Source organism: Aphis gossypii, chromosome 1 (assembly GCF_020184175.1).
Source record: "Aphis gossypii isolate Hap1 chromosome 1, ASM2018417v2, whole genome shotgun sequence".
Classification (NCBI taxonomy): Eukaryota; Metazoa; Arthropoda; class Insecta; order Hemiptera; family Aphididae; genus Aphis; species Aphis gossypii.
In genome coordinates, this window is record NC_065530.1 from 44775096 (window position 1) to 44802025 (window position 26930).

Genomic DNA, 26930 nt, shown 5'->3' on the forward strand with positions numbered 1-26930 from the left:
ACTAGGTGGATTTTATTCTAAAATTGAATCGCATAATATATTATATAATAAATTACCTATTATTTAATAACTATTATGATTTGTAATATTATTTCTTAGTTATAATTTTATTACTTTATGAGCTATTATTAACTTATACGTCAAAACTGATGTGGTGACTTACCGCATAGAAAACGTGAATAAATTCATGATATAATGATTATATAAATATAAGTTATAATTAAAATTAATCTAACTATTTCTGAAATTTAATTGTGTAGAATAAATAGTACATAAAATATATACATAATGGTGAAAAGTTTAAAGTCCTTGCGAGTGATAGTTTTTGAATTACAACAAAATAATTAAAATTGTTATTATTTTTTTTTTATTATTTAAATAACAAAGTTTTTTATTTAAACAAGTAAAAAAACTTAGGAAAAACCTTGTCTTAAATTTGGAAGTTTTAGGAATTTAAATAATCAACCGTAATAATTTCCATACATATTCAATTAAAAATTCGTAACAATACTTTGATCAGACTAAGTCATGATATTGTTGAAATTTGGCAAGAATCAGAAAGAATATTATATTTTTAATCATACAATGTTTTTTTGCCGAATATTACCTAAATCATAAATTTTTTATTTGTAATAAAAATCAATAAATATATTGAAAGCCAAATATTTTCAAACAACTTAATTGTCATTGTCAAAATCAACAACTGAGATCAAATAAGTCTCACTAAACTAATATTTTAAAATTTAAAATTTCACCATGCAGCTGCGACAGGAAAATAGTAATTTGGTCAGAAATTTTTTTATAAAACTTATATTATTGAGGCATAATTAATTATTTTAACTAGACTTATTTTTTTATAAACTGTATTTATATTTTTAAAGATTTATAACATCATCATTTTATAAATACAAAAGTTATGAATTTCTTTTAAACTTAGTATTTGTGAAAAAATTAAATATACAAGCTATTATTATTTATTACTTATTATTAGTTCAATTTTGAAATATTTCAATTAGAATATAATTCAACTATTTTACTTACATGATGTTATGGTGCAATAATTTTTTTACTATTCTTTTTTTATACCTTTTACTGACAAATAGCGATTTTAGTCTTTTTATTTCCATGAAATAATAAAACCTTACATAATTGACAACAGTCAGAACTAAAATGGAAATAATATATGTAGAATAATAATGTAGACTTAAATAATATATTAGATATAACATAGTAATAATATAATATAGTAGGTATTATTCTATCATATACTAACTTAACGTTAATAAAAACATTTTTAGTCGCAAGGAATGGCATCATTGCAGCTGTGCCTCTAGAAAAGATCACACATTCACACCACCCACTCGCATCCCACCATGATATTCGTCAATTAATACAAAGTCTATTTTTCTTATCAGAAACGATAAACGAAGTTGATACAATTAACACTTTTTTATTGCTGTAAAAAAATTATCAATGCCTTTAAACACATAAAAAAAAGATAATAAAAACATTATACACTATGCACTTACTCGTATTATCGCTTAGCTCAGAATAGATAAATAAGAGTAGTATTTAAATATTTAAATTTGCCATGTAAAGTTAACTTTTATATTGATATTTAAATATATTATCACAAACATCGGTAGTAATATGTTTTGTACGGAGAATAGATAAAAAATATAATATTTATTTTTTTTAAACACTATTTGCGATCTTTGTTCTCTTATACGCGCAATTTATTTGAATTAATAATTGACAAACTGTTATAAGCGATAGTCCTAATTATTACCTATCATAATATGATGTTGTAAAGGTTGATTCCTGTACAGAATACTTTCAGTTTTTTAATTATAATGGCGTGTAGAATACTACTAATTATTTTTTAAAAACAGCCTAATAAAATAGAACATACATGCACTACACTGGCTATTGTCTGTTGACTATATAAATCAGATAAATGCAGGGAGTATAATTATGCCGGTTCGCACAAACAGCCATTAAACATTTAACGAATCAATAGCAAGTTAATGGTCCCCTAAACATGTCTACCTCAAAGCTTTATATTCATGTTTTTTTTACTACAAAGTGATATGCATTTTGAAATTATACAACATATTATATTCTGTTCCATTGTTTATGAACTTTACAGCTTTACAGCTCAAACAATACATCAACGTCAGATGATTTTAACTCGTCGTAAAATAATAACTCCCATTACCTTGTTACATAAGCTTTTAATGAATAGATTTTTAAAAAGATTAAGAAGAATGGAAACCTAAAATTATTTTGTGAATCGTGACATTTTTAAACCCAAATTTAGATTTGAAATAAAAACTTTTTTTTTATATTTCATATTATAACACTAGCGTATTATAATAAACTGATAGCTGATTTTAGTACTTAAAGGAATATTTTATATACTTAAATTTTATTAAAATTAAATGCCAATGTTATTATTATTTTTGCAAAAATTTATTTAATATCATAAATTCAATTATAGTTTTGCGTTAAAACTAATAATTCATTTATCACATATAAGTAAATCTATTTTGTCACGTATTTTGTATTCATTTGCATTCATAGTATAATGTAATTATTATTACTACCTAGTCTCTGACGTTAAAATCTTTAAGCTAAAACCGTTCAAAAGCCACGTGCCTTTGCGTAAAATATAAATTTACATAACTATAAAATTTCGATCTCGTAGCACAAGTTATGGTTATTAAAATATGTTTGATAGCAATCCGATTCGTGTTGTTTCAAAGTTTTTTTTTATTTAATCGATTTACTATAATGTTTATGTTTTATTTGTCTTAAAGATACCAGTACTAGTTTGGATATATGGTGGAGGTTATATGTCCGGTACTTCGACATTAGATATCTATGACGGCGATTTATTGGCGGCTACGTTCGATGTAATGATTGCCTCAATGCAGTATAGGCTTGGGGCATTTGGTTCATTGTATTTAACGCCCGAGCTCCCTGAGGATAGCGATGACGCGCCTGGCAATATGGGATTATGGGATCAAGCGCTGGCTATCAAGTGGATCAAAGAAAACGCAGCAGCTTTCGGAGCTGATCCAGAGACAATTACATTATTTGGTGAATCAGCAGGCGGTGGATCAGTAAGTCAACTATTATTGACGTGTGTACATTATTCATATATTGTAATGTTAAATCAGAAGTCACCACTTATTGGACTCGTTGTGAGACCACAGTATTCTAGTTTATTATCTAAATGAGTCAATAAGAGGGAAGATCAAAAAATAAAATGTTGCACCAGGTTAATTTAACCCATTCAATGTGAGACACCCATTATTAAAAAAATATTAATATTTATTAATATTTTTATTATTATGTTCACAATCGTTTGACGATCAAACAACATTTTTCTAAAAATTAATATATTTTTTATGATTTTTTATCGTTGCCATGATTTAAATATTTACCATCTTATACTAAAAATATGTGATATCTCACAAAATATTGGTCCAATATAGACTGTAATTACTTAACCAACTTATAAAATATATATCCAAAATGTATTTGGTCAATTAAAAATAAAAAAAAGCGATAATAAAAACTAAAAATATAATATTTTTTCAAACTTTATTTTATAATGATTTACAATTATGTAAAATGAGTATTTATAAAAACTTATCTGAAATAAACTGTGTCTTACATTAAATGGATTATATTAATTCATTCCAGGGTACCTACCCTTCCATCACTATAGTATACAATATATTTTTATTTATATTTATATACATTATACAATGTATAATATACATACAAGTTATGTTAATGTCTTACAAATTGTTCTCAAAAATGTGATGATCTAAAGTATTATGCATATAGTATATTTATCTCTTCATATCTTATTTTAAATTTCATAAACATTTCAACTTGACTGTACTTACGACTGTATAATTTCCCTTTAATGTGTATACAGTAAAATAAAGATTTATAAATGGGACATTCCATTTAAACACGGTGTGATAACCAAAGGGAAAAAAGAAAATTGGCTATGAAGGAACAAATATATATATAACTCACATGCAATACTCTTACGACACACAAAAAAAATATATTCACAACTCAATGTATTATAAATCCTATTGGAATTTGTTGATATTATGAGTAAAAATATGTAATGACTTCTACTTATCGATAATTCATCATATAGGTAAGCGTGCACTTAATTTCGCCGGAAACAAGAGGCATGGTAAAACGTGGTATCATACAGTCTGGCACCGTGAACGCACCTTGGAGCTACATGACTGGTGAACGAGCAGTAGAAATAGCAAAGAAATTGTTGGACGATTGCAATTGCAATTCAACGTCATTGGATAGTAACCCGATCGGTACCATGTCATGTATGCGTTCTGTTGACGCAAGTACTATATCTAAAAAGCAATGGAACAGCTATTCCGGTATTTTGGGTTTTCCATCTGCGCCCACCGTGGACGGAATTCTACTTCCGGAACACCCACTGGACATGTTGGCAAAGGCGAACTTTTCGGATATCGATATACTCATTGGAAGCAATCTGAACGAAGGTAACGATTACTATTTGTTTAAATTCGTAGGCTTAAGGCCAAAAAAAAAAACGCTAAACCGGTATTTTTTTAAAAAAAAATGTTTATAAACATTGGTTTAGTAATCAATGCTCTATGATTTGAGCCCAAGAATAACCATATAGGTCCATTATTTAAAGAGTTAATCAGAAATAAGAGCGCTGTTATAAATAAATAGGTTTACATTGTACAAATCGATTACTTATTTAGTAGTGATCTAAATAGAACTTTTCACCCCTAAATTATTTGTAGGGTATAGTGCTAAAATTTAAAACCAATAGATTCTATCAACATGACTGTATTAATGAATAATCATCAAAAAGCATTATTTCATATTCACGTTTCAATCATACAATAACCATAAAATAGTTAATACGTCCAAATCAATCATTATACATTTATCAAAAAAATAAAAATAATTTTATGGATAATTTTAATGCCTACTATGCCATGATCATGTTATTTTTGTTTAATTATCATGGCGCATTCTCTTTTTTTTTATTTAATCAAGTTCCTAAAACGTTTAAAAAAAGAAATAATACATATTAACAACTAAAAGGCTCTATCCGCAGATTTTTAGATTCTTATCGGACATTTTTATTTCATTGGGTTTTTTTTTTTTTAACTAAATTAAATGTCAAGACTTAATGTAAAACAATTATACTAATTTTTAGATATGTCAATCGTTAAAAATCATTGATTAAGAAATTATATATTGTAGTTTGAAGTTTAAATTGCTGAACAACTTGATATTTTGAGATAACACCTTTTGATTCTGTATTCACTTACATACGATGTAGTTTATAGATAGGTACACGCACTTAGCGCTTTAATATATGTATATAATTACCTATACAGTAAGATATAATTTAGATTTTTATTATCCCAGAAGCAAATTGGTTACATGACTACTCTTTGTATTTGAAAAATATGGTTCGTTTTTAACCCATCACGTTATTTTTGCGATAAAGATAAACAAATTTAAAACATCGCATGCATAGAATGAAATTAATATTCACGTTCAATATTACAATATTACAATGCCAAGTAATCTAAAACATTCAGACCAACTAACGTGTAGCAAATTATAATGGATAAAAATCGTTTAAAGAATTATGTAAAAATAATATTCAAACACAATAATAAAATGTTTATTTATGCGCTAAACTTTTTTTTAAGTTTTGTAGATTCAAAATTAGAATATTAAAATATAAATTTATTTTTCTCAAATATTTTTCAAAGTTACATTCAAACATGACACGACAGCAACTTAGGATTGAAAATTTGGATTTGTTCTTTTTTAAAAGTTATTTTTATTATTTCATATACCTACCTACGTCCTATAAACTGAAGTTGTCTGAAAGTTTTTGCCTTACAAAAATATGAAAACACTCCCTCAATAACTTCTGAAAGCTTTTTATATCATAAATTATCTTAAGTCAAACTGATTCACTGGTCAAGATAAATTATTTTTATATACAACCAATATCGCGTATTTTTTATAGGTCATAATATTTTTATTTTTACAGAACAATTGTTTATTTAATGTATTTTATTATATTATATTATGTATAGTATATATATTAAATATAATGCGTAAAACAATATTAACTAAATAAATTAAAAAACAAATTATTTTAAAAGGATGCTACTTCGACATATTACATTTCGTTTCCAACTTAGGAATATTTATTATATTAGGTTAAAAATTAAAAAAAATGTGTTCATCATCAAATCAAAGGAGGATAAATTATAAAATTATATTTTATAAAATTTGTAATTAATGCATAAGGTGCAGATTATGTTAAAATTATTCATGCTAAATTATTGTATAACTTCAAATAGAAAATTAAACCTTGATAGTTTTTTTTTTTTAATAGTATTAAGTTTGGATTATTAAGAATACGGTGAATAATTTTTTTTCATTAATTTTAACAATCGCAAAATATTTAAATTTGTGATTATTAAGATTTGACATTTTAATTTCAAAAATGTTAACAAAATTATATTTTGAATGACATTTATAATTTTTTCATTGCTGTATCAATATAATAACAATAATAATTCGATGGATCAAGCAATAAACTTACTCCAAACATTACAAGTGTTAACTTTATAGGCTATATATTACTATCTTACTTTATATTAATTATATTATAAACACTGTTATTCAAATGGTTATTGAAATCTTAAAGCCATGCGTATCAATTATAGTGCATATTTTTTATAGTGAACAATAAGTTATTATGTATTTTACTAATTCAAATATTAAATTGACACCAACGAAATTTTTAATTGTAATTTATATCAATGGTGAAGCTTTAACTAATTAAAATCAATTGACATTAAAAATAACAGAAAAATTAAATACTATCTCTCTCATTTTACGTTCTTCCAAACACCATTATAAATAATTATAATTCGACTTCATGTTATTCCTAAAACACATTTATTATATTTTTATAGGTAGTCACTAGTCAATATTGTTAATTCAAATTAATATAAAAATAAGACTTATGTTTTTATGATATTTTAAAAATCTGTCCAAAAATCATTCATATTTTTAATTATTTAACAAAAAATTTAAATTATTATATTTTGCTAATTTAATTAGCATTTCTTAACCTATAATAATATTATTAAATATAAAACTAAAAAAAATATTTATTATTGTTATCCGATACAAGAATTTGAAATGTATCCAAATAAAAATAAGAATACTATACCATATTATATTATAAACGTGGTAAATTAACTGCCTAGACAGTCACACGCTAGACAATCTTAATTTAAAAATTAAAAACAAAACAGAATTAAAACTTAAAAAAATATATACTACACGAAATTAAATCCGTAAATGATAAAATCATTACTCGTATACAGAAAAAAACCGATTAAAATCGTAGTTTTCTGGAAATAGAAACCATACGCGGGTTGTTCCAGCTAGTCGATATCATACGTTGCGTGTTGATAAGGTGGTCGTACGAAAAACAGGGTCAAAAGTGTAATAAAATAAAGAAAAAAATAATATTATGTAATATACGTATGCTTACGTTTTGTACAAATGTTCCCGAGATAAATCCCGTGTACGAATTCGCATTCGAAAAGTTTACAGTATAACCATAAAAAAACTAATAATAACCAAAAGAACATTCGGTGTTGGAGTTGGACTGCAGATGGACGGACATACTTTCGTTATAATAATAATATGAATTGAAAATTCGATATTTTTTTCACTTAAAACCATATGGCCCGGAATCCGGATACTAAAACCGTATAGATTTTAATTCAAACAATTTCAAATAAAAAAACATCATATTCTTTTTTCCGTATGGAAATATGCTTAATGTAGATATTTCATACTTACAAGCTATACATATCGAAACGCATCAAATCTTTTACATTTAACAGATACTATTAAGTATATAAACTATGGATACATAATATGTATAACTAACTAAGCTTTTTCTCTGAATATTGCATTATATTATGATAAAGTTGTTTTTTCATTTGGAAAATGAATTATTGTATACAAATTTTATAATTTTTCCTATAATTATATTCAATTTTCTATCATTGCGTTTATACAGGTTATAATATGAGAATTCTTAAAAAATGTTTAGTATTTTTAACATAACTCTTAATTTTGAAATTGTAGTTCAAGATTATATTTTATGTATTATATTAAGCCTTTGTTAAAATAAAAATGTATGCAGGACAAATAAAAATTCTAAATCTTAATTGTTACAATGTTAACTAATTGACTTATAATTTAAAAGTATTCTATAACCATTAATAACTTTTTTCATTTACAATAAAAAGTATAAATATTACATTAGATTTTTCTTTTTGATTTAATAAGCCATGTGATTGCTATAATATCTTCATTTTCTTCGCCATTTTGCAGTATTTTTTTTTTTTTTTTTGTGATTTGAGAAACTCCTGAAGAAATTTAAAAATGACCTCTTCTAACACCAATCGAACTATAGCAGGTCAAATAAAACTTTTTGAAAGCACTTTTTTTACTACAAAAGTATTTACAGAAAAAGTTAATAATAAAAATAAAATATCATATCATGGCGTAAAACCAATCCTCGCTTCACTTCTAATCTAAAACTCTGAAAACTCTTATTAAATCTAGTGTATAAAATCTTTCTCAAAACCTTTTCAATCAAATTTAATATAATGGTTCTTAATTTTTATTTTTATATTTCTTTCAGGAAGATAAATCAATAATTATTATTTTCCTTGACACTTGCTAATAATGTATTTTTAATGATTATCTTAGTAACTTGAAATTGTAGTTTTTTTTGTTTTGAAATAATTATTTATTATAATTGATTATTATTATTAATCAAGTATATAACATAACTATATAGTATTAACAGTACCCTTGTATCAGAGTATGAATTTTTAAATGTGTACCTCAGTACTTTAGAAATATATGTATAAAATTGATGAGTAACTACACTACTTGAGTTATTAATGCAGCTAAAACATATATTTTAATGATGTATGCACTTAAATAATACGAATATAATATATTATTTAGTTAATTAATTAAATTTTAATACGAATCTGCTGTTGAAATGTTTCTCATTTTTATTCGATAAAGGTAGAATTGAGGTTTATACGTTGTAGATATAAAGTACTGTATGCGAAATAATTGCTTGCGTTGCATTAATTTCAGTCAGAATTCGGTTTGTAAACCTTAACCCTCACACAGAATTAGATATTTATATATAATAATTGACGTTGTTTTTTTGCTTTTAACATTAAACCAATAACAAATAGGCACCATCGACAGTTATCGCACTTATATTTTAATTTTGCATTACTTGCAAAAATCTCGTGCAGCTACGAATTTATATTTACAAATGTCAGTGATTTTACTAATTGCTAAATATTAATTACGTATTTTATACAACATAGGTTTTTCACTAAAACACGAGTACAATTTATCTCAAGTATTATAGGTGAATTTTAGTTTTAATATTTTTTTGCAAAATAATTGGTTTTTTTATTTTTAATTAAAATGCTCGCCATTGAGTAGAAACTAATTAATTATGTATTTCCCTACCACTGCGGCCCGACACCACGTCAATCGATACTCAATAGATTCTATTGATTATATAATGGAATTATCTGATTTTGTCAAACCGTCACTAACATACATCCGAATATGTTTCAAACTTAATTTAATTACAACTCCGCATAATTTTAAACGTTAATTCTATCGTAGTAGGATTATCGCGATGAAGTGTACATAATATTAAATGTCACACATTTTATATGATACTGTAGGTGCTTATAACCTATACCTGCTGCACATTGCTAAAATTCTTAGAAAATCGTATTAGTTTTTGTCGAGAGATAGACGCGGAGGTGATTGTGTTCGGGAGGCCGGTAAAAGTGTATTATATAAATGCGTCATGACAACATCCATTTGCACGACCTATTTAATTTTTTTCTCACATATCTTTTTATCATACATATATAATACACTTACGTTTGTGTATGCGTGTGCGTTTTTTGTGTACACATTTTTCACATTTCTCTTTTAGGTCTGAAAAAGAGTAATCCTCATTTGTCATCAACTCTCGACTTGTCACAAGTGCCCCCCTCCCAATCACTTTGCCATCGTAGTTCGATATATTCGTGTCATCCATATACTGGCTAGGTTAGACGTAATTTTTTACAAATCTCTGTAAAAAATGTATAAAGTATAATTTCTTTACATTTTAATCATTTGATATACCTTGCGGTTTCTTGTATGTTAGTCACCGTCAATGTGTTTTAATCCAGTTAATAAATCCAAAAAAACATGAGTAATATAAATAATAAATAATATAGAAGTAATGTCTTCTCCACTGGCATGTTAAAACCATCGAAAACAAATCAATTCTCACAACTTTTACATTCCAAAAAAGAAAACTCTCACATATCTTACTGAATAACACACTATTCCTCATTTAGACACTGTAAAATATTTATCGTTACAATTTTATTAAAAGACTAACCTAGACAAAACACATACAACAATATGGCCATTGGCCAGATATCTTAACTAAACACTCGTTCTTTAACGTCACATCCTAAACAAATCATCTAAACACGACCTAAAATCAAAAATATTTATTTATAACTATTACACTTCAAATCAACACATTAAATCAAGCTAATGGATGAGAATAAAATACCAAATAACAAAAAGATCCAACTCTTTCGTTTAAAAATACTCTATATAATTATCGCAATGCATACTACTATATTTAAAACAGTTCCCTACATACTGACCTGTACATACTACTACATACATACATACATACATACATACATACATACATACGTCATACATACATACATACATACATACATACTACCAAAAATCCCATAACCACTCAAACCCACATAAAAAATGTATTCTCTTCCCTGGAAATTCTGCATGAAGACTCAAACTCCAGTAGCTAAGTTAACATAGTTTAACATAAAATTAATTATAGAATATAAATAATATAAACACCTTCCTAAGTGATTGGACTAGAAATTTTCCTTCAACAATAAATATATCTTTTTTTATTATTCTATTAGCATGTATGCTTATTTTATCACTAATAATATATTAAATCTATAATTAAAAATAAAATATAGAACTATTCATACGAATTATCTTTATACATACCTAATAATATGCTTCTACGGTTTTAATGTCAACTTTGTATGATGAACTTTTTTCAATATAGTACTAAATTTAGCAGACCTTTTGACACGAAAAAAATTACTCCTTTAATTTTTGGTGTAGGTAACTATACATTGAATAGTTATACATAAATCATATCTTTTGAAACACGCGATTACGACGTATTACGCGTAGGTTGTAATATTTACTTACTTTTTTGTAAGTATCTATTGTATACTACATATATGACTATTAGGCATTGGTTGTATATATTATATTTAGCCAATGCGATAGTATGTGAAGGTAAAAATAAAAAATCATAGTCAACATTTGGTTTTAGAGTTTTAGTGAGTTAAATAAAAAGAAAAACTTTTGAATGTTCTTTCGGTCAATAACTCAAGAACACTCAACGCCAAGAGTAGCGAACCGTAGAAAATCTAGCATGACAAACAACTGAAAAAAAATCCCCTCTCTTCCTTGTCAATATTTTTTTTTATCATAGATCATTCCGTTAAAAAATAAGTGCTTACCTACACACGTCAGTTTATTCTTTCTTTCAAAAAGCCGATTTAGTGCAGCACTAAATTGCGATATTTTGTTGTATTATATTATGTTCATCACTGTACAATAATATAATAAAATAGTAGATTTATTTATTTCGGACATGAAATTTTATACATAATATATAAAAATGTTGCTATATAATCATATGAGTAAAACTTTTAAATCATATCATAATTATGTCGACTTATTTATAACAGCAGCAGTATATTTAATATCATACTTAAAATGTTTTTACCATTTCTTTCACGATATAAATTATAGAACGAAAACCTATATTACAGGCTATTACTAATGTTATGCATTATTTATATAGCGACGAATCCTTTCATTTTTGAATTATTTATAATATTATTTAGAGCTCCACATTATATAACCTTATTTTCTACTTAATATTATATATATTAATAATATAAAATATTTGATTTTTAGCATAAATAATAGTTAAACGCATTTTTGTTTTAAGTATAACACCATTTACTTATTATTCCATATTTATAATGATTGTAAATTTTTTTTTTAGGTACAATATAACTATATTTCTTTTTAAATATTCACAACTTTAAGATTTATCTTATTTTAAAAATTAATTTAGACAATACCTACAGTAATTGAGTGATAGCTGATAACTGATAAATTATCACAGATAACCAATGAACCTAAATCGGCTACCGCATTATTTTGGACACAATTGAAAATGTTATACGTACATAATACAATAACAAATAACAAATATAATAATTCACAAAAATATTATATTAAAATATTTTTTCTTATTAATATAAGTAAAAAATTGTATTTAATCAATACAAAAATGCTATAATTTTATATTTTTTTGGAATTTTAATTAGCCTTTTTTTTACTTTTTATAGTTAATTATTTATATTTTGTCAATTTTTAACGCACTGCAAGTGCGTGCATATTCGCATATTTTTTTAATGCATTCAATTCGCAACCCCAAAAATGTTATATTATCAAAATACCTACCTATATATGTAAGTACCAGGTATATATATACTTATATACCGATACAAATATAAACATTATATCACATTTTATAGCATACAAACCCAATTTCTAATTATATTACAATATTACACGAATGTCGAACTCGAACACCCGTAATGTTGTTTTATTCATTCTTTCATTATTTTTTTATTATTATTGACGCATGGGAATGTTTTATACGAGCTCCAAAGTTATCGTTTCCACAATATAATGTTTTTATTGTGTACTAATGATCAAGAAGAGGGAACTTGTTATAACAATTTATTTAATGAGGGAGCTAGGCTCGACGAGGCGCAGGTCTCTCATCAACCTTGCACACAGTCATAATAATATATTGATCACTCCCTTCTCCTCCTAGAAACTCAACCCTCTCTCCCTCTTCACATTTTAGCCTTTTACCCTTAACACTGGTGAATTTTGATAAGGTGTCAACTCACAATTAATATATTTTGTTGACCTAAATCGTATTTTTGATATTATTATACATTAAGTATAAAATATATTATTTTTTGGTCGTTTCCAGGAACATATTTTTTGCTGTACGATTTTGTTGACTTCTTCGACCGGACGTCGGCCACCGCTTTGCCAAGGGAAAAATTTGTACAAATAGTCAATGTGATATTCAAAGATAGAACGCAACTGGAAAGAGATGCCATTATATATCAGGTAAAATGACAATTTTCTGTTTAGGTGTAAATGAAAATGTTTTTAAAAAATAAATATATAGGTGAACTGTTGTTCAGATACGGCCGTGTAAATATTCTATTACGAAATGTAAAAAGAAAAAGTTACCTATTATTCATGTAAAAGCGTCATTACGTGAACTATGAAAAACTTCAATTGTATGAGTATGCATAGTAACTGAAATGTAAATATTTTAAAACCAACATTATAATACAAGTGTTTCTTATTATAACAGACATTGAGTATGCGAAAATAAATGAAAAAATGTATATATATTTTCCAGTAGAAAGCATAGTGATTGTATATTATAATCCATCATACATAATATAATATATAAAGCTTCCGAATAGAAACAATATACATATAAAAACGTAAAAATCACCCGAAGATAATAAATATTATTAGCGACTTCGTGTAACCCAGCACTGCGTAATAAGATGCAAAAATTAACAAATTATAAAGAAGTATACTCAGATTTTATTTCTATATCAAACGAATATTTTTAAACTTTTAGTAATAATTAATCATCATGATTTAAATAGGTAATTACGAATTATAAATTTTAATCACCTTTCTGATTCTGAGAATAATATTTCATTAAGGCTTAATTCTAAAATTAATAAATCATTGTTTAACTACATAGGTATTTGCCTCATTATTATTTCTTATCATCTCATTTGTATATGCGTCAAGCTGACGCAACTGTCAACTATATTTTTTTGTAAATATTTGTTATCTTACCTATTAATTTACCATAATATAATATTATGCTCATAGGCGCCCAGAAGGGGGGCAGCTGGGGCATTTCCCCCTGGCTTTTCAAAAATATGTTTTAAATTGAATGTTTAAAGATAAATTACTATTTATTATATAACAAATTCTAACATTGCCCCTCTTAGAAAAATTTCTGATGGCGCCTATGATTATGCTGTATTTAAACTTTACTAATTACATTTCCAATAGAACATATTGTATAATAGTAAGTGTTTAGTTTTTGAAAACTTTTGCGAAACCTAATTGCATACAAATCAAAACGTGCATCGTATAAATTAGGTAAACTAATATTTAATGTAGTTTTACAAGCACTTATTGTTAACACCGTGAAAAAGCAATTAACAATTATTAGGATTTGATAAATATTTTATGAGAAAAAAGTTCATTATTTCTTACATAACATTCTAACGTTATTTATAGGATTTTTTTTTCGTTTATTTTGTTTAACGAATATTATGTATTATATAATAATACATCCTAGTGGCCTTATTATTACTAGTTATTTTCTGGATAAAGTGTATTGTGGAGCTCATTATATTCTTAGAGAAGAAATTAAAAATAAAATGTTTTTGACATAAATAATGAATAACTTTTAAAAATATTGAAAGAAAATAAAGAATCGTCTTGATGTTACTCAGTTACTAAGTATTGTTGGAAATATCTTAAAAATTATCAATTTCCTACGTAGATAGGTACTTAATATTACAATTTTCACTTTCAATAAATTATCATACAAATCATTTGTAAAAATATACTATAAAACTACTCAAAATTATATGATAATATGTTATATGATTGCGTAAAACATTGCATAATATAATTTAATCATTGGAATAACATTAAATATTTCAGTATTCGGGATGGGAAAAAAAAGAAGTGGATGACATTTATTCCAATCAAAAACAATTGAGCGACGTGGTTGCAGATTATTTTTTTGTTTGTCCTACCAACCTATTTGCAAACATCGTGTCAAGTCGTGGAGCTCGGGTGTACTATTATTTCTTCACTCACGTGAGTCATTTTGAATTTTTAACAGAAAATGTTCTTAACTATTATTAGTAGGAACCAGTAAGTATATTGTATAATATACTTGTATTCAAGGATGAATGTATCTTATTGAATTATTGTGTATTTCGACATTTTTTGTTATTTATATTAAATTCAAAGCATATTATTATTAAGCACTTATAATGGTGTAAGTATAGGAAAACCCAAATCTAAGTTCAATATATAGGTTTGATTCTAAGGCTCTCTGATCTCTTGATCTTAGAGGACCATTATTTTCTTTAAATTAAGGAAATAATATTGAAGTATTTAAAATTATTAGCAATTTTACTTACTCGAATAATTGCTTATAAAATATATCTATTTTATCCTGTATGCAGTATTTAGTATAATGTTTCTTGTTGATATAATATATTAAGGTAAAAAAAATGAATCGTGAATTTAATATATATTAAAAAATCTTTTTTTTAACGTATCAAAGTATTTATATATATGTTTTCTGTCAATTTTATTTTATATTATTTTAATCGTCTTGTCTATCGTCAATTGTTATCAATTAACATTCAGTATGCTTATACTGTTATGACGGATAAAGTATTTTTTTTTTTTTTTTGTTATTAAATTTCAAACTATTTATGCAAATGAAAAACATTTTTAAATGTATACGCTCAGTACTTGGTAGATATATTAGCCATAACCCGTTGGATTGATGTATTAGCCCTTTAACCTCCCTTTGTTTACTCCTCCCTCAACATATACTATGAATCGGTTTCATATATTATCTACCTATGTAATATATTATAACCGCAGCGACCGATCGGCTGTACATCAGATTATGCAAATTAGTATATTTTTTTTATCACGGTTTGTTGCGATTTGTGTTACCGACTTAGTGTACCTAATAAAAATTGTATACATATATATGACTATCGACCGTGTTCGCATAAATAATTCATGATAATAAAACGTGTTGAAACATTGCAGAGGACCGACTCACACTTGTGGGGTGATTGGATGGGCGTGTTGCATGGTGACGAGATGCAATACGTGTTTGGCCATCCGTTGAACATGTCGATGCCATACAACGCCAGGGAAAGAGACTTAAGCATACGAATCATGGAGGCGTTTACCAGATTTTCGTTGACCGGGTAAAATTTTTACTATAACATTTCATTGTATTACGTACAGATAACATCGTGTACCTAACTAAAAACCTACGCTTATTATGATATTATATCGTTATAATTACCTTCTCAGGCACACATATAACTAGAAAAATTAGGTATGAGAGTCTTACAGGTATATATAGAATATAAATATTATGTACAGTGGCGTATCCAGGATTCATTTTACAGGGGTGTTTTAACATTTAATATAGTCATGATAGGTGGGGGACTCAGCCCTTCACACCCCCGTAATATATATAAACAAAAACCATGTATTGATATAAATTATTATATTAATTAAAATTATTATAATAAGTATGTGTAAGTCGTATAAAACTTTTTTATTCGAAAGCACACATCAAATAAATAATACAATACATACCTAATATAATATTAATACTAAAACAACAACTATAACATAATACATACGGCCGATGGGGGGTATATCACCCATATCACCCCCTCTTTAAGTATGCCACTGATTATATAATATATATAATTATATTAAGATACCTGTGCAATTTTCGGTGAAACTAAAATAATTCCTCTCTAAGACCACTTCCTTTTTGCATCAATGATTTTATGCACGTCTTCGTTTTTGTTATCGCTGAAGTTTATATAGTTATATTTTCGCTATCGCACTTCTGTTAACACAATAAAAAAAAAATTAAATAAATCCTTAAAAAGGACTAGACGCGCCTCGCCGCCGACATGCAACAATAATACATATTACCTACATACAACAAATAGTCATACATAATATAATTGGCGGTGGTCACGCGGATAGCTGTTTTAAAAAGGGTAAATATTATGCTAACTACAGAACGATTGACCGATAAGTGAAACTATTTAACTGATTACTGATAAACCAATCCAGACTATCTGCATAATTACTTCCGCACGAACTTTCCAGATGTTCCTTTGGTTACACTTGTACAATTCTATAATATACATTCTTAATATATAATAAGTACATGAGAGTACATATAGTATATACCTATAATATATACACAATATGGATTTTAAATGGACAATAAGCTTCAACATATTTTTTAAAAATTGCGAAATTTAATCATTAGAAAATTCTGAAATCTAATGTTTTTGACTTATTTTAAAAAATGTTCAAACATATCACTATTACTTCTAGATAAATATATTTTTATAAGTACATGCAAAAAAACTAAAAATTGTGTTATAACATTTTAATAGTTACGTCATGATTATACGAGAATAATTCTTGTTCTGTAGAACTTAATGGTTAGATAATAATAATATTACTATCATCATCCGAATTAATGAAACTAATGTTCAAAATATTTTATACGAGATTATTACTTTCTGCAATGTACACTGTATAAACATAATAATATATAAAACCTATTTTATTGAAGACATTATCTAGATGCAATTATATGACAATATACATTATAAAAGAGTGAAAGTGGTATAATATATTAGGTAGTTTAAAATATGATTAGATTTGACCGTTCTATGTTTTGTAAAACTATATTATATTATATGAATTTTTGTGAGCATTGGCGCTGGAGATGATTAATTTCACAAGTACTTGGGGAAGTATAACTAAAACCAATCATAATATAATATACTGCTAGCCATACGATATATAAGCAATAACTTCCAATTACGTATATTTTATCGGTTTATATATCTAGTTTAAATCAAAATAGTACAAATACAAATGTTCATGATATGTATCAACTCGTAAAGTCGTAACATAAAATCTTTAAAATATATACTTGTTACCGTCTATGTAATATACTTCAATCGTAAAATATTGTTAATCCAAATTTTATATTATTATAAGAGTTAAATAAAGTATATTAATTAAAAAACTAAATATTAAATCGTTTCGTTAACAATCTAAATTGTTTTTTTGATGATGTTTAAACGTCGACATTTTTAATTTTAAAATATAATTAACATGGAATAGTATATACAGTGAAAATTTTATTTAACTAAGTCTCATGGGGAACAAAAAAAATCGTATTATTAACGAATTCATTAAATAGAAAATTTCGTTAAATGGAAGTCTAAAAACTGTTGGAAAATTTTTACTTTTGACTTCTGTAATGCATCAAGAATATTCACTTTACTATCGGAAGCCATCCCTGAAGTTTGAAATTGAAACATAATTTCGACAAGTTATACTGTACTAAGATACAAAAACAAAAACTACACTATATTGTAAAATCAATACATTCATCACTTCGTTCAGAATCTAAATATCATTGTATTTTAGTAACGATTCATTGGAATAATAGTTTGTATTATTTATTCAGCAATATGAAGTTCCATGTAATTTTATGTAATTTTTAACATACTCTCAATCACTCAAAAACTGGATAATTTAAGTTGTTAAAAAAATTATGTTATTCAAAAAAAAAAGTTTGTAATTCTAAAAAAAAATTGTTTACTATTACACATTTAGACATAAATAAATCTAAATTTTTCAAAAATAATTTTAACGATGAGTCCTATGTACAGTAAAAAAAAAAAAAAAAGCTACTTCTAAATACTAATCAAAATAATTTTTAAAATTAAATAATTTTCTTAACCTAACCTGTATAGCCTTAAATCTTGATCACATTGCATTTATATTTACAGAAATGGAACTTTATGAGTATTTATTATTTTATCTCACATAAAATATTTATTTATTTTTAGAACACCTGTATCAGATGACATAGATTGGCCACTATACAATGAATCAAAGCCCATTTATCATGTATGGAATGCTGCAGAAATGCACGTTGGTTACGGACCTAGAGCAGCTGAATGTCAGTTTTGGAATGGATTTTTTCCGAAAATCGGTAAGCCTGTGTTAATAATTGATTTATTCATTTTGAATAAAAATTAAAGTATATACGATTGATAAATATATTTAATATAAATGAATTATTGATCAGTATAAAATATAAATACTAATAACTGATAGTCAATAGTCATAATCATAAATCATAATAATTTCTACGTATTAGTGATGAAACAGCTACTTTTAAAATAAATAGAGATTAATGACTTGTTTTTAATTTTTTTAGTAGAGATTAGCAATTTAAATAACAATTTAATCTAAATAATACATTTATACTTTGTTTAGATTATGTGAAATTGTCACTATATTAATTTATTATTTAAATTCGCAAGTACTTTAAAATATGAGTTTACAAGAACTTTTTAGGAATTCTTTTGAAGTGTAATGTTATAATTTTACTTCACCATATAAAAGTTAATTTTTTTTTAATTAACGTTTCAAATTATATTTAAAATAACTTATTTATTCGAATTTCAAACCTAAATTATTATTTTGATAAATTAAATTATTTATTTTATGACAATCTACAACATGACTCATCTACGTGAGTATTGGGTACTATTATTAAAGTATATTTTAAAATTTGAGCGGAGAAATATGTGCACTCATTGATTTTAAAACAATGTGTAATAATAATACACATATCTGTATATCTATGTATCTGTCATATGTCTGTATACACATTTTGTAATAGAAAAAATGCTTCAATCGTGAACTTTGACGGTAGTTTCTGATAGCAAATTGTATCTATTTAGTGTATTTAGTCGAAAATTAAAATATAAGGTACAACGGGAATTTTTCAGCAAAGCTAATTTTCGAGCAAAATAAATTTCATTTTTAATTTAAGGCTTATAATTATAAAATCATGAAATCGACTCAGTTTTCTATTATTTAGTTTTCTACTTGATATAGTTAATAAAATCATAAAGCAATGAGTTAATATTTAATGTGTATTAAAACAATTTATTATACCTAATATTATGTTTTTAATATTTTTTTAGCCCAAGCCTTGAAAGAAACTAGTAAAACTACTTGTGAAGATTATCCAGACTCCATGCCCACTATCAATGAAAATTGTACGTTCACGTCATCGTTTGCTACTGTCAATCCTCAAATCTCCTTCACCATAATATTTATCTTCGTTCTACCGGCATATGGATTGTTCTAAAGAAAAACAACAACTTAAATATATCAAAGCAAACAAAAAATAAATAAATAAAAATAAAACGAGAAGTTTAATAACATTTAACGGCCAATTAAGTGCTCGTGACTTGGGACGTCGACACCGGCACGATATGTGCTGCAAATCAAAATTTACATATCAGAAACGCGCATATCATTAAATACGTAGACAAAACCTAAATCAAATCTGAAACGTGATACAAGTGTTAGGATCAACAAGATTTGTCGAGTGTTAATTAGAGTAGGTATATAATAATAATATAAATAATAATAATGTTAAAAATAATATAATAATCATTATAACCATAAAATACTAAAAATAACGGTATAAAATGCTTGTTGTCCATTTCAAATAAATGTGCAAAAGACACTGTATTCTTAACTGAGAAACCTAAGTATATTACCACATATTATATTAATATATTATATATGAATATATAATTATAATATAGGCATAAATAGTATCTTCTAGTAAAATTGCCCGTATAAATATATAATATATCATATAAGTATAATAGTAGTGTAATAATGTATCACAGCACGTTCTTTAAACTCAAGTCTATTTCGTCCAATTACACTGGGATCACAATATCAACATGCAGACAATCTTAGCTCTTTAATATTGATAATTATATCAACTATAAGTAAACTTTTTAATATAGCTCAATTACATTTATATATGTACGTGTGTAAAACAGCTTGAGAAAATGAATCTTTTGTACAATCTAGATAGTATTATAATATCGTATCTTTTAACGGACCTAAAGATAGATTATTTATGATGATCGTTTTTTTCATATTTTTATACCTAAGAAAAAAAAGAAAATGAGAAAAAATCAAGAACTTTTTAGAAATGCTATAATAACAATCGAAATTTAACATTATCGTTTTATTTATCAAAATCTATAATATTATAATAATAAATCAAAAACTGTTGCCAAACGAGTACAAAACCAACGCATTCGTAGGTCGACATTAAACGGCTTTGCGAATATATGTTGTAAATCAGTTTTCAATTGATCAGACGATGTTAGGAATGAGCTATAGGATTTCATTTTTTAACAATATCGACATGATTCATTGAATGTAAAAAGCTATTATTTCAGAAAACACCAATGTTTTTGAAAATATGAATTTTAAGTAACTGTCATTACAAAACTTTTTCGAAAACACTATAGTTTTTACTGTTGTTTATTGTTATTATTTTTAATTTTTTAAACTACAACTGATATTTTAATTTTGTCATTCTGAAACAGAATATTATTATTTATTTGAAGTATTTTGATCTTCTAACGAATAGTTTATTAGCTATAAGTATATAAAGTTTAGTATTTTGCGGTGTATCTCTGTACTATTCCACTTCAAGCATCAAAACTTTAATACTTGTAACTCATTTTACGTAAATTTAATTTTTATACATGGAAGTACTTCAAAAAACATTCTATTATAGAATAAAGAATTAAAAATACCTGTTGTCGTTAAAAAAATTAAAAAGTGACAACAATGAAAAATAGTACAAAATATATTTTTTTAGAAAAGTAAAAATATATACGTATTTAAAAACATTAATAGTTTTTGAAATAATGAATGTTGTACATTTAATGAATCACTCGGTATAAATATATAAATATTATATATTATACTATTTTAATACTTATTGAGAGAACGGCTCACTCGTCTGTTTCATTTATATTATATAATAAGTAAATATTTTTATTATTATTTTTTTTTTTTTTTGTAGACAATTAAGATTTCATTGTCATTGGTCATTGTTATAACGAAAAATAAATAAGCTTTCAGCTTTGTTCTTTATAATATTATCATAAACATATCATATTTAATTACTTAATAATTCAGCAGTAATCAAGCAGCTACCATGCAATATTTACTAATACGATAAGAGGAGCAATTGTTCTATGCATTACTATTTATTGTCGACAAAATCATTTATTTTTCTTTTATACCCATCAACACTTATTTAATAATCGTGTATTCTTGTCAAAGAATTTTCGATACTAATTGACAACTTTATCATAAATTGTATACAACTAATAAGTATGTACTTAGTGATTCTAAAAATAACATATGTAGATACTATTGGTTAGTCGTCTTTTGATGCTTTAAAATATATTATAATGCAATAATAGGTATAATGCTCCTCTTTTCACGCTAATAGGTACTAACTTAATCATATCATAATCACTGAGGTAAAACTTTGTCGCAGAACTATTTTAGTATATTCATTTTTGCTCATGCAACATATTATACTGTCGTTGGCTAAACAAAACACGTATTAAACATAAAATATATTTTTAAAGAACGCGCATTATATTTAAAATAAAAAAAAAATAAAAACTATATTGTTAAGAATAAAAAAAAAATTAAAAACTTATGGTTACCTATCTAGAAAATAAGTTGAATGTTTAGCTTTAAGAGATAGATTTAAGTAAAGTTATATAATGATGCCTAAAATATTTATTTATAAATAATATTGCTAAACTATTACTGCGCTCTAAATGGCCTACTGTAATTTTACAAAAGAAAATATTTATATCTGCCTGTCAATTCCGTTACATATTAGCCTTTACATAAATATATATTTATATTTATATATTTTTTTTTATACATAGTGGACGGGCTAATTTTATAAATATTGATTTTCTTATGCAGACTGCACACCCACCTAGGCACTATCTTGTAGCCGATAGTTAAGGCAAAACAAATCGTATGTGTATTTTATGTCAATTAACCAGACTGCGATTTTAGACGAATAATATATTTAAAAAAAATCCAAAAAAAATCTATAATAATAATATAAATTATAATAATAACGACATATCATTAATTTATTAATAAACATAATATTATGATATAATTTTAACGCTTAGAAAATAGAATGATTATTTTCGTTTTGCCACCTTCTGTTAACTACATTGTAATGTCGCTCTAACGAATATTATATTTAATGAACATTATAAAAACATCATGGTGTTTAAAATCCTATTATTAAGGTTATTATACCTAAAAAAAATATAATATGAATAGGATCATTACATATTGTATTGTAATAAACCTTGTAACGTCACGTCGTATTAAACTTAGACCTTTTTTTGTACACAATATTATATAACTATTGAATTAATTTATGTAGTAGATACCTGTATAAGATTTAGTTCTTAAAACTGTGACCGACTTCATTATACATGAATTAGATAATAATGTATTAGTATTACTGTACGTTAGTAAGTCTGTACGCGAAAACATACCATAGTTAATTATATTGGATTATTGACTTTACGTTGTATAAATTTCGTATTCTCAATATTCTTTTTAGTATTATTATTATTGTTAAAAAAGTATTTAAAATTATTAGCAAAGCGCAAACACAATAATACCTAGAATATAATATTATGTCCGTAACTTACCCTTGTCGTATTACATATCATATACGTATATATATATATAATATATATATATACATATTATAATAATCGTAACATATCAAAAACTATTACGCATGCATATCGTTAATTTATAGAATTATTCGTATTAATATTGTTGTTATGATTTGTCAAATAGTTTTCGTCCGACAAACGTGTACCTTCCGTATAGATGCAGATACATCATATTGAAATATTATATTAAACGCGCGTGTGCTTACCACTTCTGTACAATATGATACACAAATGGTCAACTCTTGGTAACTCGAACAAGTTGAGCAGGGGAATTGGACTGATTTAAATAATTTATATTCGATCAAGAATTTCGAAGTGGGTGCAGGCGTGGAATGACCCATCGATTCCACCATCTACCAATTTTTAATTATGAACATCGTGGTAACTTTATTAATTAATTTTTAAATCAATTTGACAAAATATTTTTCTAGAATCTAGACACTGTGCCAATGGATTAAATATTATAAATTTCCATTTAAATATACACGTTGCAAGAAACTAATGATGAAATATCAAAGTAGGTTTAAAATTTAAATATTCTGAAAAAAATTTCTTCTGAAAAAGTACTTAAAAATAGACATAATGTAATAGTATAACCAAAATATACATGTATGTAATGGTTTTAAAAATGTCTTATTAATAAACTACTTACGATCATTTAATTATTAAAATAATAATGTAATAATGAATATAGTATTATAAAATATAAATAATAAGTACCTATAATACTATAATGCAACTTACTTCCTAATAATTATGATATTTTTGAATAATTTTCAGTTTTAAGCAATACACTTTTACCATTAAAATGTATATCTATAGTATCTGGTCTAGTGATTCGACAATCAATCTAAAAACAAATGAGTAAAAAACAATATGTATTTATTTATTTTTATTTATTTTCATTTAAATTCCCCATACCTTTTTAGTATAAAATACCTGTTTTTAAAACTACAAATAGACAAAACCCAGCAAAACCTAGATTGTTTTATAACTATATTATACTGTACTAGCGGAATTGATCCTACCTCTTCCTATGATAAAATAAGCCCATAGATCTATAAAATTCCACAGACATGACATCAACTACACGTGAAATACGTATAAATATTGACATCTATTATTATATCAATATCGTAACAGTTATTAAAGCCTTAAGATGAATTTAATATCTGTGTTAGCGCGAATAATTTTTTACTGTCGAAATTTGAGTTTCCCAGAGTTGACTGTAACGTATTATACATTATTTACTCACCTAAGTGTATGTGTACGTGTATTAATTAAATGTGTCAATATATAATAAATCTATAATAAATGTGTATGTATATTGTATGTGTATCAATAAAACTACATATTACATAAGAAAAAATAATTATACATGAATATAATTTATGATGAACGTCTAAGTATTTTATTATAATTATTTTCCTTTAAGTAGGCACAGTCGTAGTGTCGTACAGATACAAATCGAGTCTGAATTAAAACTACTTATAATGTCCAGTAGGAAAGTCAGGGAGTAAGAGATAAGATGATAAAAAATAGTCCTATATAGCTGTCTTTATCAAACATTTTAACATTAAAGTGCCTTTACGGAAAACATTAGAATTCCCTACTTAGATATTATACGGTTATACTCGTAATGACAATCATTACGTTTAAAATATAAAGCACTCAAACAGCGGTTCCCAAACTCTTTCTACTTACAACGCCCTTTTTTAATTTAAGTTTTCCAGTTAACCGTTAACCAGTTGATTTAGGACGTCTTTCATCAAGTCATAGCATGACCAATCATAAGAAGTAAATAAAAGATTAGTGATTGTCTATATTAATTATATACTAATATATAAATTATGTATTTGTGTACGACGTATGTGTTATACATTTTTATTAATTATTAAGATTTATAAATTTATTTGTTAACTTTGACATTAAATTAATGAATTAAATAAAAAATTTAATCCTGCATATCATTGCACAAAAAGTCCGTTTTAAAAAAAGTTAACTATTTCCAGTGGAAAATTGAATATCCTTGGTGCATTATACAGGTAAAAAGTAAAAAGTTTCCAACAGCTTTCAAAAAGATCGGAACAACCACAAAAAAGAGACGAAAAAACAGGAATTTTTGCGGAAAAAAAGTTTTCGACAGAATCGATTATCATTATAATAATACACTATCAAAATATTTTGGCTTTTTTTTAGGTTTTTTAAATAACTAAAATTTTCGATTTTTCTAAGAATTGTTTTTTGAAGTGTCAATAAAAAAATTTTGGGTGACCAAAAAACCTTGAAAATTTAATACAAGGTTTCTTATAAGTTGTTTATATTGTAATTAAAAAGGTCAAAAATTGTTAGTTACAATTTTTTTTATAAGCGTTTAAAATTCAAATTTTTACGAAATATGTCAATATGTTGAAAATGAACAAGTAGTTTTGTAGATGAAACATAAAATTTTTTGTACTTATATCTAGGGTTAAAAATTTCAACACAAAGTTTTCCATAATTTTTTCTTTAAATAACTATATAAAAAACTCGAAACGTCATTATAGGAAAAATATGATAAAAGCGACTAAATTTTAAATTTTTATGAAATCACATTATGATAACATTTTATTCTCAACCGATTTTAAATATTTATTATTATTCAAAAAGTATATTCACTAAATATTTGAAAAGTCCACCACTTATTTAGATTGGAATTTTCTTTACATGATTTAATTTTCAAAATACTTCGCTTATTTCAAAGCTATTTATTAACATTTTAAATATTAATTTTTTTTTTTATGAATACCGATAAAAAAACTTTAAGCCAAGTCAAAATACTTAAAAATTTTAAATTTAATACAAAGTTTGCCTCATGAATTAGTTATGATTCAAAAATTATATGAATATATATGCAAATTATTTTGTAGATAAAATTGTATGAAAAATGTTGTATAAGTAGCTAAGAATTAAAAATTTAATACAATGTTTTTCATAAATTTGGATTACAATAATTATAAAAGAAGT

At 25.3% G+C, this 26930-nt stretch overlaps 2 protein-coding genes across 2 annotated transcripts in view; one reads left to right on the forward strand and one right to left on the reverse strand.

Annotated features, from left to right (window-relative positions):
- The window catches only part of LOC114130181 (acetylcholinesterase), a 40440-nt gene extending 15117 nt beyond the window's left edge, over positions 1 to 25323 (forward strand). Inside the window, exons 3-9 of the mRNA XM_027995086.2 lie at positions 2820 to 3125; positions 4187 to 4559; positions 13349 to 13491; positions 15136 to 15294; positions 16273 to 16436; positions 19140 to 19285; positions 20289 to 25323. Coding sequence (XP_027850887.2) covers positions 2820 to 3125; positions 4187 to 4559; positions 13349 to 13491; positions 15136 to 15294; positions 16273 to 16436; positions 19140 to 19285; positions 20289 to 20455 — 1458 coding nt within the window. The 3' untranslated portion in view covers positions 20456 to 25323. The remainder of the gene's footprint in view (positions 1 to 2819; positions 3126 to 4186; positions 4560 to 13348; positions 13492 to 15135; positions 15295 to 16272; positions 16437 to 19139; positions 19286 to 20288) is intronic.
- Positions 17003 to 26930, reverse strand: part of LOC114130180 (protein tilB) — a 40432-nt gene continuing 30504 nt past the window's right edge. The window contains exon 10 of the mRNA XM_050197681.1: positions 17003 to 17098. The gene's annotated coding sequence lies outside the window, so the exon portion shown is untranslated. The remainder of the gene's footprint in view (positions 17099 to 26930) is intronic.